Genomic DNA, 16,639 nt, shown 5'->3' on the forward strand with positions numbered 1-16,639 from the left:
CAACCGAACTTGAAGCATGGGAAGTCCCAACAAAATAATTATAATTCAGGCAGAATATTTGGACTATTTGATTTAGACTATGTGATTTGACTGGATTGTTAAAACGGAAAACTTAATAAAAATGATTTTTTAAAAATAAAAACGGGACTTCCCTCCTCCCTAAAAAAAAACCTCAAAAACTATCACTTGAATCACCCCAAAATGGGGCTTTCCTCTTCCCTAAAAAAAGCTCCACATCTTTGACCTGAACCCCCCCAAAATGGGGGTAGATCACTGTCAGAATTTAATTTTGTAAGTAGATCGCAGTCTCTTGGGAGCTGGCCACCCCTGCTGGAGATGAATACAGAAGAATTCGAAAGAATGTGTGTTCTTTTCACCGTAGCTTTTCTTTTTTGTTTAATTAAAAAACTAATTACATGTTTCTGTGCTTCCCAGTACATGTATTTTTTAAAAAAAAAAGTACAGCATGTATTAAACAGTTTGTAGTGTACTCGATCACTGTCTGTTCCCTTTGAAGAGCTGCTATGTCATTTGGGGCATGAAGTGAAGGGGGGGAAATACATGCCCCTGGCAAAACGGTGTTGCCTCCAACTCAAAACTATGGTGCAGATTTACTTTAAGCAATTTTAAAAACCACATACACAATGATTCCTGTACAGGTACTGTTTTTTTACTGCGAAGGGTCTTATTTCCAAAGAGCTCCTCCCGATATTTGTATTTTAACAACTCTTTAAAGGGATGACACCGCACACCAACTACAAGCGTCTCGCCTCAGTGTTATCACAACTGAAACAAAAAAAAACATGGAAGACTAATTTTTTTTTTTTACATTTGTTCTTCTTTACATAAAGAATCTTTTAAAAAGCATTTAGTAGTCCATTTCTGCTTAAAATATCCGTAAGCATGAGAAAGCGGAGAGAGAGAAAAATACACATTTTTGTACACCATGATCAGAAAGTTTACATTATAAATCTTGAAATTGCACTGTATTTAAAATACCCCCTGCCCAGAGTCAACTTCCACTTTTGAGCATAACTCTCCTCTGCTACTGACGGCTCCTGCCTGGCTTAGTTGCCAACTTGGGGAGGCCCTTCGGGGATGAGGGACGTGAAGAAAGTGGTGATGAAGGACCAGGCGGAAGCCATGAAGCCGGGATGCGGATGCTCTGCGTTGACGTCAACGACATCTTCGCCGCTGTCTTCGTCGATACCGTCGTCCATAAGGTGCTCCTTTGCAAAACAAATTCCCCAAGTGGTTTAACCGTGTCAAATCAGAGGGATATAAATTGCACGGATGGAATCACGTTATATATACAGAATTCTAGCATGTAGGGCTCTTGTTAGCCCAGAAATGAAAAGATGGTACAACTCTGACCAAAGAAAATAATAATATTTTATTTATACCCCGCCCTTCCCGGTTCAAAAACCGGGCTCAGGGTGGCTAACAACAAATTTAAAACACTTTAAAACACCTAATTATAAAAGCAGCATAAAATACAGTATAAAAACATGAATAACAATAAATTCAAAAATAAAAAATTAGATAATCCCCAGGGCTAGCTGGCTGAATTGGTCCTACTTGGGCCAGCGGAGAATTAACTGTCAGGGGTCCCTTTACCTTTTTATTTTATCTGTAAGCAACCTTGAGTCTCTGCCAGGAAAAAAGGCAGAGTAAAAGTAACTATTACACACACTGATGATGATGATGATGATGATGGGAGTTGCAATCCAGCAAAAAAATCTGGAGGTCCATGGGCAACCCAGCCCTGCCCTAAACGAATCTTTAAGAACACCACCACTCAGTGAAAGAGTCGTCTCTTTTCCCTAAGGAACACTGCATGGGTCTCTCAGTTTTCTAAAATCCCGAACGCCATTTGCGATGCATCCAGCTCTTTCTCAGATGCAAGAGGGGCGGCAGAACAGGAAGCCTTACTTCTGACAAAATTGATGAACTATGCCGAGGTGGCAAGGCTGACAGGAAGAATTAGAAACCAGGAAGAGGAGGCCTTTCTCTAATGAAGAAGGGGGAAAGTTTATAATTCATTTGAAAAGCTACTGTAAACAATTACATACATTGGTAGGGTTGGCAGAAAACTTGTAGTAAAAATTTGAACTGTGGATTGACAAAGGATTTATAAAAATAGTGTTATGAAAGAGATGCAGAGGGGGAAATCATTACATTAAGATCCACAATGGGGGGAGTCTAAAGGGATTATATGTTTATGTAGTTAATTCATTTGTTTATGTAAAATAGAAAATGCAAAAATAAACTTTATTTAAAAACGAAACCTATGATGTAGTCGGATATAATAATTTGGCAAATTTGACAAAATGAGAGAATGCAACATGATGTATCTGAAAAGTGCAATTTAACCATTTGACCCTACAGCCCTATAGACATTAAGAAAGTTCCACCATTCAAAGAAGCTTAAAGGTAAAGGGACCCCTGACCATTAGGTCCAGTCATGGCCGACTCTGGGGTTACGGCGCTCATCTCATTTTACAGGCCTAGGGAGCCGGCGTACAGCTTCCAGGTCATGTGGCCAGCATGACTAAGCCGCTTCTGGCGAACCAGAGCAGCGCACAGAAACACCATTTACCTTCCCGCCGGAGCGGTCCCTATTTATCTACTTGCACTTTTGACGTGCTTTCGAACTGCTAGGTTGGCAGGAGCAGGGACCGAGCAACGGGAGCTCACCCCATTGCGGGGATTCGAACCGCCGACCTTCTGATCAGCAAGTCCTAGGCTCTGTGGTTTAACCCACAGTGCCACCTGCGTCCCAGAAGCTTACTCCCAGGTTAACTGAACATGGGGTGGTAGTCTTAATTTAATTTCATTACCTTAATGTAAGAGTTCACTTTTAAAGGAAGAGCTGTCAGCACGTCTTAAAACTGCCAACAGCACCGCTCTCCAGCTATATATTTTTTGGGAAGTAAACATGAATGTGCATCCACCTACCATCTCCTCAAGTCCAGCATTATTTACGTTTTGCCCATCGTGGTTCAGGTCTTCATTGTTCCCTGGAGGCTGTTGGAGTCCCTCTTGCCTGAATGGAAACCAGCCAGCTTGGTGTCTGTTTTACAATACACATGTGCAAAGTTACTAGAAATCATACCTGCTTGACCTGAGAAAACAAACAGAATGTTGGCAATGGAACAGTGAAATAGCTCTGCACTGGAAGGCTCATTCTTCAACCAGATTTGTAGAGAAGGAATAGACCAAATCAGATGCCAATACTCACTAAAATGGGAAGAGAGGTCCCTATTTAACCACACGTGGAACTAGCTGCATGACCTAGGCAAGCTTGCAGAAATTTTAGGAAAGTTACGAAAGGCTCAGTTTAAATCATTTGAATATTCTTGTTATTGCCAAAGTAAATTATTTACAGAAAAGCTGGTTTTACAGAAAAGCTCTGCACATCACGATAGACAATAGAGCAATTAAGGCTCTGTCTCTGCCCTTAAAAATGGTTTAAGCTTATTAAAGAATATGAAACATAGCAGATGTTGCTTCTGTAAAATATGGTTCAAGTTAATTCACAGGACAGAATGTAGATACACTGGTAATTTCTACTTTCATTCAGATGAGCACACGACAACCATGGCAAACGTAACCAAACATTAATATATATTATTATATATAGTCTTGATCCAATGCAGAGGGTACACATGGAGATCACACACCCGTTTTCTCCGAGTATAAATAACCCACCACATGCCCACATACTGTGTGAGAGCTTAATGTTAGAACCCAATGCGCACATACTCAAGCCATGATATATTTGTTTGTCAAAATCAGGATTAATTTCTACTCCCCATTGTGCAAGCACACTACACAACTTCAGATGCATGTGAACAGGGTGCCTACCCAACTGTTTTGTGTTGATCTACAACGCTCCCCCTGTGGGATTCCCCCATTCACAGAAAGCAATGCTCAAAATACTCAGATTCATTCTTCCTTCAGTTTGCATTAACAAAAGCTTCGTCTTTAAGATGCTCAGTCACTGATACTATATGTGCTGTTTCATCGGTTTCAAATAGGTCTTTGAAAACAATGTAAGAAAATTCAGCTCCTATTACATGCCTCAGCCTCCTGAAGGAAACCAGTAAGATTCCACGTTGTTAGAGGTGTTAGAGTATTAATTTTGGAAATCAGAATGGCAAGCTCATACAACATACAGATATCACATGCTAAGTATTTATCCTGAAGTACAATTTTTTAATTAATTTTGTTTTTAACGCATTTTAAATACAATCATACCTCGGGATACAGACACTTCGGGTTGTGTGATTTTGGGTTGCGCACTGCACCGAACCCGGAAGTACCAGAACAGGTTACTTCCAGGTTTCAGCGCTTGCGCTTGCTCAGAAGCACCAAATCGTGACCCGCGCATGCGCAGATGCAGCGCTGCAGGTTGCGAACGTGCTTCCCGCACGGATCACGTTTGCAACCCGAGCGTCTACTGTACTAATAGAAATGATTAGTTTTGCATCAGTCAAACTTTAAAGTTCGGATTCTGATCACGTAACTGACAAGAAAACCCTTAACCATTATTTACATGGATTATGCTAATGGTCAAACTTGGGCTGGAGCAGAGGAAAGCAACAGGGACTGGGAAGCCCCTGGTTCAGATCTCACTTTGGCCATGAAGGGACTGGGCAAGGCACCATCTTCCTTGGGCAAACTCCGCTACACGATACAGGGAAACCAATACAGTGGTACCTCGGCTTACGAACAGTCCTGTTTACGAACGATTCGGTTTACGAACGCCGCAAAACCGGAAGTAGTGTTCTGGTTTGTGAACTTTACCTCGGTCTAAGAACGGAAGCCGAACAGTGGAAGGGCACCGGCGGCAGGAGGCCTCATTAGGGAAAGTGCACCTTGTTTTAAGAATGGTTTCTGTTTAAGAATGGACATCTGGAATGGATTAAGTTTGTAAACTGAGGTACCACTGTACTGATCTGCATTGACTGTCGAAATGCTGTACTTGGGGGAGTGCTCTGTATTCAGACGAAAGAGATGTATCAGCAGTATTTACTCACAGGTAAACCAGCAGCATGGCTCCCATCACCATCACAAACCGACTGAAGGACGAATAGAAGTAGACAATGCTAAGGAGGATAGCTGCTCTGGAAAAGGTATACATCCAGTCCAGCCAGTCTCGGTTGAAGTCCTCCTCGTTCATCACTGGGCCTCCTTGAGCATTCATCTGCACATTCTGATTGACAGGCCTGTTCTCCTGTGGGGCTACATTGGGTGCTGCTGGGGGCTCATTGGCAGGAGCACGCTCAGAGTTGGGGGGCTGCGGAACGGGGGGGCTGTCTGATTCCGTGCTGGGCGTTGCCTGGGCTGAAACTGCAGCTTGACTGTTGAGGAGTGTAAAAAACAACCACCACCTTCGTTAGGTATCTATGCATGAACATTCTTCACAATCGTCAGCTGAACTACCCGGGGCAAATGCGTTCATAACCTGGCACAGGTTACACTTCCCCTTCAATACTGCCCACTGCACCACTGTGGTGAATTCATAAAGCAATATAATTTGTGGCAAATGACAAGGGAGGCCAACACAGAGATGTTTCATGGCATGGCGGCCTGTCACTTTCCGGCAGAGCCCATCCTGAAAGCCAACGGATAGGAAGACAAGGTCCTAAGAATGCTCTTCACCATGAAACAATAATACATGAAACAATAACACAAGTCAACTTTGTGGGAATGTTCAGGGATGCAGGAGAGGATATATTGTTTATTAATATCCTTCTTAACTTGCATTAGCCAGTCCCTTTACTTAGCAGAGTACATTCCCCTTTTAACACATAGTGGGTAGCTGGTTGCAGGCTTGTTTAAGCCTCTCAGTATCATACAATTCGCGGGGACACGGGTGGCGCTGTGGGTAAAACCTCAGCGCCTAGGGCTTGCCGATCGCATGGTCGGCGGTTCGAATCCCCGCGGCGGGGTGAGCTCCTATCGTTCGGTCCCAGCTCCTGCCTACCTAGCAGTTCGAAAGCACCCCCGGGTGCAAGTAGATAAATAGGGACCGCTTTATAGCGGGAAGGTAAACGGCGTTTCCGTGTGCTGCGCTGGTGCTGGCTCGCCAGAGCAGCTTCGTCACGCTGGCCACGTGACCCGGAAGTGTCTCCGGACAGCGCTGGCCCCCGGCCTCTTAAGTGAGATGGGCGCACAACACTAGAGTCGGACACGACTGGCCCGTACGGGCAGGGGTACCTTTACCTTTTTATCATACAATTCAGACCTTTTTATCATACAATTCAGTACTGAAGTTGAAGTTGTTGAGCTTTTTTAAGGATTTTACCCCAGGAAATAAACAGCCACGGGGGCCGGAATAAACTGACCACCAGTCCGGATTAGGCCCCCAAAACGGACTTTTGACATACCTGCCATATGGAGATAGTTCCAGTGTCCTCTGTTGGCTAAAAGCCAACAGGGCATCTCTAGCTAAAAAGAGCTGTTGCTCCAATGACGGACGATGTCAAAGAGAGAGTGTTGCGTGCCTTGTGCTTTTGATACCTGCACAGGTAAGGTCACGCCCACCTCTAATCACATGCAAAGGAAGTATTTCCCAGCCCAGGAGGAAACAGGAAGTTCCAACTAAACATCCCTTGCATGTCCACTGTAGGAAAACAAGGAATGTTGTATTTTCTGCTACTTATGTATCACATCCCACAAACCTATATTCATTTTTCTCCAATATAAAGCATTACTAAAAGTAAGGCTGCATTTGTAAGCATTTCTCACAAAGGAGAAATTAATATGGTGAATGTTTTGGGGAAAATATGTTTTCACATTTAGTTTACCAAAGCCCAGGGAAGGTAGCGTTGGCACTCACCTGAAAGGTGTTTCTGAGGGCACACTAGAGCAGCTTCAAGCAAGTAGAGGGTAACAACACTCGCCTGGGGGTGTCCTAGTGCCTACTCAAGAATAACCAAGTCTCGTCTCTAAGTCTTAACTGCCACTCTACTGTCTCAATACTAATTTAAAGAACGCACCGTTTGTACTTACTATTGCATGTAATACTGGCGGGCATACATCTGCTGCCACCAAATCATCTGCAGTGGGCTGAAAGCAGGGTACACAGGAAAAGCAGCTGGCACTCCTTGCCCAGGGAACTGGTTTCCTACATTGCTGCAGACAAGCAAAGCAAATTACATGCAAGGTTGTCCGATATCAACAGAATATCCAAAGTTACATAGAACACGTTTCCCCACAAAGACAAAAGGAGATGACAGTCTGCTTTTAAGTCGCTAAATCAGAAATCAGGTATTATGTGTTAACAGGGTGATTTCACCTGTGCACATTTTCCTTAAAACTTAATTTCCTTTCTAAATTTAATTTAGCATTTTGCAAGCATGCAGAAATCTAGTACTACAGGAAATTCAAGAGCATTTCAACACAGCCCCCACCCCCACTGCAGGCCTCTGAGAGGTGTAATCAGCAACAACCAAAAAAGTTATCCTCCTTGTTAATTTAGACCAGGCTACCTCGGCCCTCCAGATGTTTTTGGACTACAACTCCCATGATCCCTAGCTAGCAGGACCAGTGGTCAGGGATGATGGGAATTGTAGTCTCAAAGCATCTGGAGGGCTGAGGTTGAGGAAGCCTGATTTAGACCCTGGCAGGTTTTGTGTGTGTGAGAGAGAGAGAGAGAGAGAGAGAGAGAGAGAGAGAGAGAGAGAGAGAGAGGAGAGAGAGAGAGAGAGAGAGAGAGAGAGGAGAGAGAGAGAGAGAGAGAGAGAGAGAGAGAGAGACAGACAGACAGACAGACAGACAGACAGACAGACAGAGTGATTTTCACTGTCATTTTCCATTAAAGCAGAAGATCACACTTTGGTATCATTTATCAGAACATAACACTTTACAGTAAAACAAATATACTCATATAATATTTAGGAAGAAGCGCCGTGTGCTACTTCACACCAAATGTGTGATAACATGTTACAACTACAGCATTTGCAAAGCAGAGTGTTCAGTTAGCCCGGTCAAGTACTAATGTGATTTTAGAAGAAGCTGGCATGATATAAACAGTCAGCTGCTCACGTGCATTAAAGAGAATCTTAAAGAACAGAAATGCCCCATCTTATCTTTAAGGGCAACAAGTATTTACAGTGTTAGCAGTTGATGCAACTGTATTGCATCAGACAACAATTCCTATCTTAGAAAGAAAATTGGCTGCAAGATGCCACAGGAGACCTTGCTAATTCACAATATACTTTCAAGACTAAGACTAAGGAGATGGGAGAAATAGGGAGAATACTAGAAGTTCTGATGTACAATACAATATAAAATTGTTGGGAGAATAATCTGATTGGTCTCCATTATGCCACATGTGCCTCTACTTAAAATATTTTTCCTTGCGAAGAACACTTTGACTGTTTCCTAACAAAAGCATTTAAGGAAGTGAAACAAGCTATCAGTATTAGGCAACAAGAGTGCAAAAGAGTAGATTTTGTGGGTTTCAATACACATTTATGTGTGAATTTTGGAATTTAATACACTACAGGTAGAGTTCACCAGAGTAGATAGATTTTAATCAAGCAATCAGTTTTGCATCTTGTTTCAGAACAAGATAAAACATACTGGTTTGCAACCAGAGTTGCATAAGCCCAAACCTCTAGGCTGCAGAGGTGTGTAGCCTTTTGAAAGACAGGAAAGTCATTATGAAATGAAAGGTTTTTATTTGGCTCCCTCTGTAAGGGCACCATCACCTATATGAGGCCTATATGCCTAGAATTTTCCAGAAGCAACCGGCAGTTACTAGATAGAAAAGTCCCTCCAATGAGATCGAAAGTAGGTTTATCTGACTGGTAGTCTAAATAGTCATAATTTGTACAGAAGTAAATGAACCCATTTTTCCATATTTAGAGTGTTTGAGTATTTCTGAACTTTCGTTTAAACAAAAAAGCAGGATAACAGTGCAATCTTATATAGCGACTCAGAAGTGATTTCCATGGAGTTTAATATGGCTTACTTCCAGGTAATTGGGAACAGGGCAACAGCCTAAAGACAACTGATAGAAGGGATCTGGTTTAAAGTATGTATCTATATTTTAAAACACCTGTATCAAATTCAGATTTCATTTCAAACCAGCTTATTTTTGAGACAGTCTTTTTTTTTATCAATCCTGCAGTTCACACATGAAAGCGAAACCTATTTAGTTTCTCCAGGCGTTCACAAATAAGTTTCATAATCACATGGAGAAATGTTAGCATGAGCTAGGAGGCCACAGTAAATATAAATATAACTGCATCTGCAGATACAGCTGCCAACTATCTTCAACACTATTTTTTTCCTCAAAAAACAATGTGTCACCCACTAATCCCTCCCCCAAATTGATTTTTAACTCTTTGGAAGTAAAAATGATCCAGGAATGAAAAGAGTTGCCTTGAATTATAATTTTAATGAACGATGGAAGCTGGGAAAAGTGAATAACCTCAGTTGTGACCCTGACCAGTTTCCTCTCTAAGAAGTGATAACATTTTTTTTGTCCTTCACTTTCGTCAGCCTAGAACAGAACAAGTGAGAAACAATCACTGAAGGCATCTTCTTTTGATGTACGGCACTTGCAGATGTATTCCATAAACTGCTATGCAACAGATAAATCTTGAAGGAAAGGCCTATCAGATGCTGATGAAAGTCCTGATAAAAGCACCAGATGCTTAGAAAATTGCTCAACACAGCAATGACGAAGAGCATCATTAGCAAACTTAAAAGTTAATCATTCTATACTCGGTGGTGGGGAAATACAAGTTATTCACACACAGAAATTTTGTAAGAGCCCTTAGGCATACTGATTACCTGTTTCGCAAACTGCTCTGGGGTTTATTTCTACCACTGAGCGGCGTATAAATTTTACAAAATAAATTCACTAAACAAATACAATAAATGGAAGCTTGTTTGTTTTGCAAGGAGAAATCCGCTGCCTTTTTCTCCAACCTGGTTAGAGTCCACAGGACTTTTAACATTTCAGCCAAACGTAATATTGCAATACAGTATTGTTATTACAGTAAAGGTAAATGTAAAGGGACCCCTGACCATTAGGTCCAGTTGTGGCCGACTCGGGGGTTGCAGCGCTCATCTCGCTTTATTGGCCAAGGGAGCCAGCGTACAGCTTCCAGGTCATGTGGTCAGCATGACTAAGCCGCTTCTGGCGAACCAGAGCAGCGCACAGAACGCTGCTTACCTTCCCGCCGGAGCAGTACCTATTTATCTACTTGCACTTTGACGTGCTTTCGAACTGCTAGGTGGGCAGGAGCAGGGACTGAGCAACGGGAGCTCACCCCGTCGCGGGGATTCGAACCGCTGACCTTCTGGCCGGCAAGTCCTAGGCTCTGTGGTTTAACCCACAGCACCACCCGCATCCCTGTTATTACAGTACCTTGCAAGAAATGAATCATCACATCATCATTTTATCTGTATGCCGCTTTTCCGTACTTGAAACTATGCTCACATGACAACATGACAAAACTTACATAATTACAAACATAACGGAAGTCATAAACAATACATAAAACACATCAAAAAGCACACAATATAATGGAAACAATTTCCATCTAAATCATAAGATCTAAAACTAAAGATACAACAATAATATCAGTAACAGCAACAGCTCTCTCAAACCCCCGTATACAATACTCCAGTCCAAGAATCTGTTCAACAGCCTCAGCTTCTGTAGCTGGAGTCAGAATGTTTGACCAAAGCTCTTGCAAAAAGCCCTTCAGCATTTTACTTACCCTTGCATTATATAAGGGAACGGGTGGCTCTGAACAGGATTGCTCTGTGCCAGGTTGCGATGTCTTACGCCATCGGTGCCAGCTGTATGTGAAGATTCTTGAGATGGCGAAGGAGTCGTCGATCCTGAATGTTCTGAACTCTTTTTTTAAAAAAATGATAATTTCCATCAGATGTAGAAAGGATTCTGTTTTATGCTGAAGTTTGGTCCCCCAAACTTTGAAAAAAGGAGTATTTTACACTGCATACCTCTCACACCTGAAGTCAAAACACTTTCCCTGAACCATTAGGTTTGCTATTATTCTCCGTGACTTCTTGTTGCTGTTTTCCTCTTGAGTAAATAAAAATCCTAGCCTGCTTCCTTAGTAAGGGGTAACATATTTTTTAAAAAATGAAAATTTTCCTCACGTGGGAAAAACATCATGTGTAAAGCAATTCTTGCTATTAAGGGGGAAAGATCACAATGACTTGCGGGGGGGGGGGAGAAATAGCATTCTGCAAAGTGGGTCTGTATTCCTATTCCGAGTGAAAATATCACAATTACACACTAATTATTTGGGGGGGGGGGAGGAGAGTAGACACGGCAATGTCAGTACACCTGGGATCCCCAAACACAGCAGTATGAAAAATAGCAAGTTTTTCATCAATTTGAGTAGTCTAGGGATTTTGCAGTTCCATTATACACCCCAGGACCTGTTTCCTCTTGGGATCATAGTCAAGCACTTTGATACTGAAACATTGCCATGCTGTCATCATATTCCTGTCAGGATTTATTATAGTAAAAGAGAATTGTTGACGGAGCTTTAACGATTGCACCTTACACAAAGCCAACTCACCGAGCTGTTGCTAGGTGCTGATGATCCATTGTTTTCCCTAAGGGCATCAGGCTTTGGAGAATTTGGGGGTGTCCGTGAAGAACATACTAGATGAACCATATGATACTCATCTTGCTAAAATAAAAAAGTGAGCAGTTTTAGCATAAAAATGAGGCAATTTTTAAACACAAAATTGGTATATACACATTACAGCTGAACGGTTCAGAGGCAAGTAAATACGTTACACTGAAATATAAAATATATTTCAGAATATTGGGAAAATATATATTAGAGAAGTCTTATACCAGGGGTCGGCAAAGTTTTTGTGGCTTGGGCTGGTTCATGGTCCCACAGACACCGCAGTGGCCCAGAGTGTGTGTGCACACGCATGCATGCATGCATGCGCAAAGGCTATTTCTGGCGCTCCTTCCGGCACGGAGGAGGCGTCGTAGCTTCCCATTGGCTGCAGGAGCTTCCTGCAGCCAATGGGAAGCCGGCCAGCGTCACAGAAGGCGGTCCCTGCTTTGCTCTGGGGCAGTTTAGCACGGCGCATGGGAGCCAACCAAGTGGGCAGTGGGGGTCCATGGGCCTGTTAAATGACTCCCATGGGCTGCTTGTGGCCCATGGGCCTTAGGTTGCTGACCCGTCTTATACTAAGATTTTTGTTCTTAAAAATGTACACAAAAGAGGAGAACCAGAGTTGCACTTTTTACCACAGCTAGTCCTCCAGAATCTAATTTTCTAATTAAAACTTATGAACTTTCCCCCAAAAAACTGCCCTTCCTCTGGTGACAGACAGGTGAATCATTTCACCAAAGAAAAGCTTATTTATCAAACTATAGATAAGTTGCATTTTCAAAATCAACGGCCAAAGCAATTACTCATCCGAGCTGTTCTGTCAGAATCAATACCTGCGTTTAGAGAAAGGCACGTCTGTCTATACTACAGGAATTCCAGCTAAAAAGCTCCCAGAGAGCAAACCGTTGCAAGTCACAAAGCTTATGGTAACTCATCCTGCAGTGGAATTCAAACCTTCTATCCACAGGGAATCCCTGAGCTCAATCAATATTGATTAGTCTGTGATCAAACTTCTGAATGTGTGCAACAGACTCCCTGTACATTTCAGGAGAAATGTGCTCCAGGGTACACCTGCGCACGAAAATTGTGAAAACTTATTAACCACAAATTGAGAGTGCGCGTAGAACATGGTCAACGCTCCCCTGAATTTTAGCAGAAGATCCTATTACCAATCTTCTCATCAAGAAAACTGTTAGTTTCCAAGGAAGGCTAGTGATTCAGAAACAACAGTTTAAACACACTGTCTTTAAGAGACAAATGTATTTTTCTCCTATAGGCACTGATTTATAAAGGGGCCCCTGACCGTTTGGTCCAGTCACGGACGAATCTGGGGTTGCGGCGCTCATCTCACTTTATCGGCTGAGGGAGCCGGTGTACAGCTTCCGGGTCATGTGGCCAGCACAACTGAGCCGCTTCTGGCGAACCAGAGCAGCACACGAAAACGCTGTTTACCTTCCCGCCAGAGCAGTACCTATTTATCTACTTGCACTTTGACATGCTTTTGAACTGCTAGGTTGGCAGGAGCAGGGATTCGAATAGCTGACCTTCCGATCAGCAAGCCATAGGCTCTGTAGTTTAGACCACAGGGCCACCCGTGTCCCATATTGATTTATCACAAACTATTATAATGAACCAGAGGGTTTGGGTTCCCCCCATTTTTTAATGCTTTATTAAGGTTAAAAGGTCATAACAAATATATATGTGGTCAAAACAAAATTACAAAAAGAAAATTATAATATTTGCTCACTGTACACTCTTCTTGCGTTCCCAACAACTTCCCACCACCCCATCATGTATTCACTGCTTATTTTATCTGGTGCACTATTAATCTCCATTTTCTTTTTAATCATCAATAATATATTCTCTTATAATTGTCCATCATAACACAGAAGTCATTCAAGTCCTGCCACTGACTTTATATTATTACAGTAATCTTTAAGATATTTTTTATACATGTGTCATTTCCAAATAAATATTTGTTCAGTGTTGCCTCTCAGTTTTTCTGTCATTTTTGCCAATTTGGCAAACTCCATCCATTTACTTTGCCACTCCAGCTTTCATGGGGTTTTCTCTCCTTTCCAATTCATTGTGATTAGTATTCTTGCTGCTACAATGGCGTACAAGACTATTTCTCTTGCAAATTTGGCATGTCTGGGCCAAGTATCCCTAGGACAAAACCTTAATCATTTTTTTAAGCTCATCATAGATTACATTCCAAAATTCCTTAATTTTCTTGCATGTCCAGCACATGTGAACCAGAGGTTATACCTGGAGAAAGTTACTGGCATACCTTTCTTACACAGATATTGTATGGACGACTAATGTATGTAAAATGCTTTGAAAACTCAAAGCTTCCTGCATAAATGTGAAATATTATTCGTATTGTTAAGTAACTCCAGGTTCATAAACAAGGACTCCACTGTGGATCAGCTATGGAAATGAAAATTGCCTCTTGTGCTCATAGCTGGGCCAAAGGTGCCAACAGAGAGCCGGCAGGTGTGCAAGCACCTGAATCACAGTCATCAGATAGTACAGCAAATTACTCGGATTCATAAGAAAGCAAATAAAAAGAGCTTGAATTTTATTCTAGCAAGTCACACCTGCGTCTTGCACTATGTTCTGGTTTTTATTCAATTAAGAGTTAAATCAGAAGGGATTGAATGCAAAAAGGGGAGGTCAAGATTTTCTTGCATCCTCTTGGAATTTTAAGTAAATCCACTTAAGTATCAAGCTAGTTTTTCCTACCTCGTCATTATTATGGGCCTCAACATACGCCCAAGCTTCCTTTTTGAGCAATGAGTCACCTTGGAGATTTTCACTTATTTATCCACAATATTTTGACTTTTCATCTAGAGAGTGTGTACTAATTGCTACCTGCACAAATCTGAGCATCTCTATGCTGAAACCTTTCAGTATTTTCATACTGTATCAGATAGAACCTGGAAAAGTAGCTTTAGCATATTCATTTCACATCTGCAGAATGACAGCATTTAAACTGAGACCGCTTTGGAAGATATAAATCTTATTAGTAAGAATGATGTGTCATGTGCATGTTGAACTTCAAGACACGTATCCAGAAATACTGCAAAGACAGTGGGATAGCAAGATCTTACCTTTAAATCCTCAGCGTGAATACCTGTATACCAGTTGGTCCTTTACCTGCAATCTCAGTAGCCAGCGACTAATATCAGTGTAATAAACTAAAATATATACTGCAGTAATTATTTTGCTTATGTAGTTAGCTAATCAAATCATGTTGCACCCGCTTTCCTACATGCAATTGTACAATATTTAAATTGCATCTCTCGCCCACAACAGTAGTCACTACGCAGTTTAACAGAATTTCGTACAGCATTTGTTTTATTTTTACAAGTAGCGATTGTACATAAATGCAAGTTGTGAAAGTAACGCTTACTTTTCTGAGAATATCTTTCAGCTGAAGGTGATCAGGAAGCAACCTGCCAGAATACACCAGCCTCTGATCCTTCGTAGACTAAGAGATGGGACAAATGGAGAATTCTTATTTTCCCCTCCAACCATACTGATTTAGAGGTGGAAACAATCATATACAAAGAAGACTTATCTTAAATTCTTGTTGCTGATGGTTAACATTTGAGATGCACATAACTTATTTTTAGAATTCCAGTTTCCACACATTATACAGAACTAAGCACACTTTCACCTTTAGTCATAGCACATTTCCTCAAACTAATCTTTAAAGTCAAATGCATGTGAATACTTAATGTCCTATACTTCTCAAAATAGCTTCTCCTTCCCTTTATCAAACGCATCACCAATAAAACCTCTGAGGTCAGGGAACAATAATAAATGTACTTTGGTTAAAATGTTGTCATTTTAAAGTGTTGGTTGTTGCTAAATTTAAAAGTAAGTACCTGGAGCAACATTTTAAATATAAATATAAATGAAGCTTCCCTTGAGTGCGAGATTTGTGGCTAAGATTTAGATCACTAACACAGTGAGGTTACAAAGGGAAATTGTGTCCTACAGTTTTCCCACACAGTTGAAAATACACTTACCGTATTTTTCCATGTAGAAGACTATATATTTTCCCTATTTTTTCAAGTTTAAAATTGGGGGTCGTCTTATACACGGATCGTGGTTATGTGGGATTTCTTTATTTGGAGTCCCCCAAAATAGGAGTTGTGTTATACATGGGGGCGTGTTATACACGTAAAAATACAGTACGCTTCCACAGCAGTACTCCTAACTGATGTAGCAGTTATGAACGCTTTCTATGAATATGAGCTTTTCTATGACTGCATCTGTTGATACTTTTGCTATAAAATGAAGTCAATAGATTGAAGTCAATTAGATTGAAGACATCCTGATTTCCACCCAAAATGATGACAGCAGTGTAGCAGTGACCCTTGTATCAAGGAGTATTTCCAAAAGAGGGATATATAAGTTGTTTTATATGGATTTACACTTCAGTAACGCACATCAGGGTTAGGATCCAGTTAAACAAATGCTCCTTCCACTGCAAGTCCCTGAAAAGCTCGCCCTATGTCATAAGAAACAGGAGGTTGCCACTGGAAGGAAATATTGCCTGCAAATACACAGATTAACAGATTATTGTGCAAAGAGTGAGGTGGGCAGATCCTAGATAAGAAAATGAAGGTTGCAATGCCACGCACACTTACATTGGAGCAAGACCTACTGCTTCGATACCTGGCAAACAGATTCAGAGCTTTCATTTCATTTTATTTTTTAAGTCAGACTTCGGCCCATCTGGAAAGAAAGTTACGAAGCAAAATGTGCAGGCAGCCTTTGAAGAAATTTCTTTGAAAGGAGCTGGCCTGTCTGCTCCTATCTGTCAGTGCTTTTAGTCAATGAATGAAGCCAGAATATGGATAATTTTCCTGGACTTTGGGCAATAGGAATCCCTGGGGTTCTAAAAAGCTTTCGTTTCCCCCTCCCCTTTAGCACACTTTTCCTGCTTTTCTCTTATTTTTCAAGTTGTCCTTGGAATCTTCAAAGTT

The 16,639-nt window shown here is 41.5% G+C and overlaps 1 protein-coding gene across 1 annotated transcript in view; it reads right to left on the reverse strand.

The window, feature by feature from the left end:
• Positions 1-367: 367 nt before the first annotated feature.
• Positions 368-16,639, reverse strand: part of HERPUD2 (HERPUD family member 2) — a 17,322-nt gene continuing 1,050 nt past the window's right edge. Inside the window, exons 2-8 of the mRNA XM_080975954.1 lie at positions 15,055-15,132; positions 11,583-11,696; positions 10,749-10,888; positions 7,021-7,143; positions 5,043-5,366; positions 2,959-3,073; positions 368-1,229 (exon numbers count right to left, since the gene is read on the reverse strand). Coding sequence (XP_080832080.1) covers positions 1,068-1,229; positions 2,959-3,073; positions 5,043-5,366; positions 7,021-7,143; positions 10,749-10,888; positions 11,583-11,696; positions 15,055-15,132 — 1,056 coding nt within the window. The 3' untranslated portion in view covers positions 368-1,067. The remainder of the gene's footprint in view (positions 1,230-2,958; positions 3,074-5,042; positions 5,367-7,020; positions 7,144-10,748; positions 10,889-11,582; positions 11,697-15,054; positions 15,133-16,639) is intronic.

Source organism: Podarcis pityusensis (assembly GCF_964106645.2).
Source record: "Podarcis pityusensis genome assembly, chromosome: 12".
Lineage (NCBI taxonomy): Eukaryota > Metazoa > Chordata > Lepidosauria > Squamata > Lacertidae > Podarcis > Podarcis pityusensis.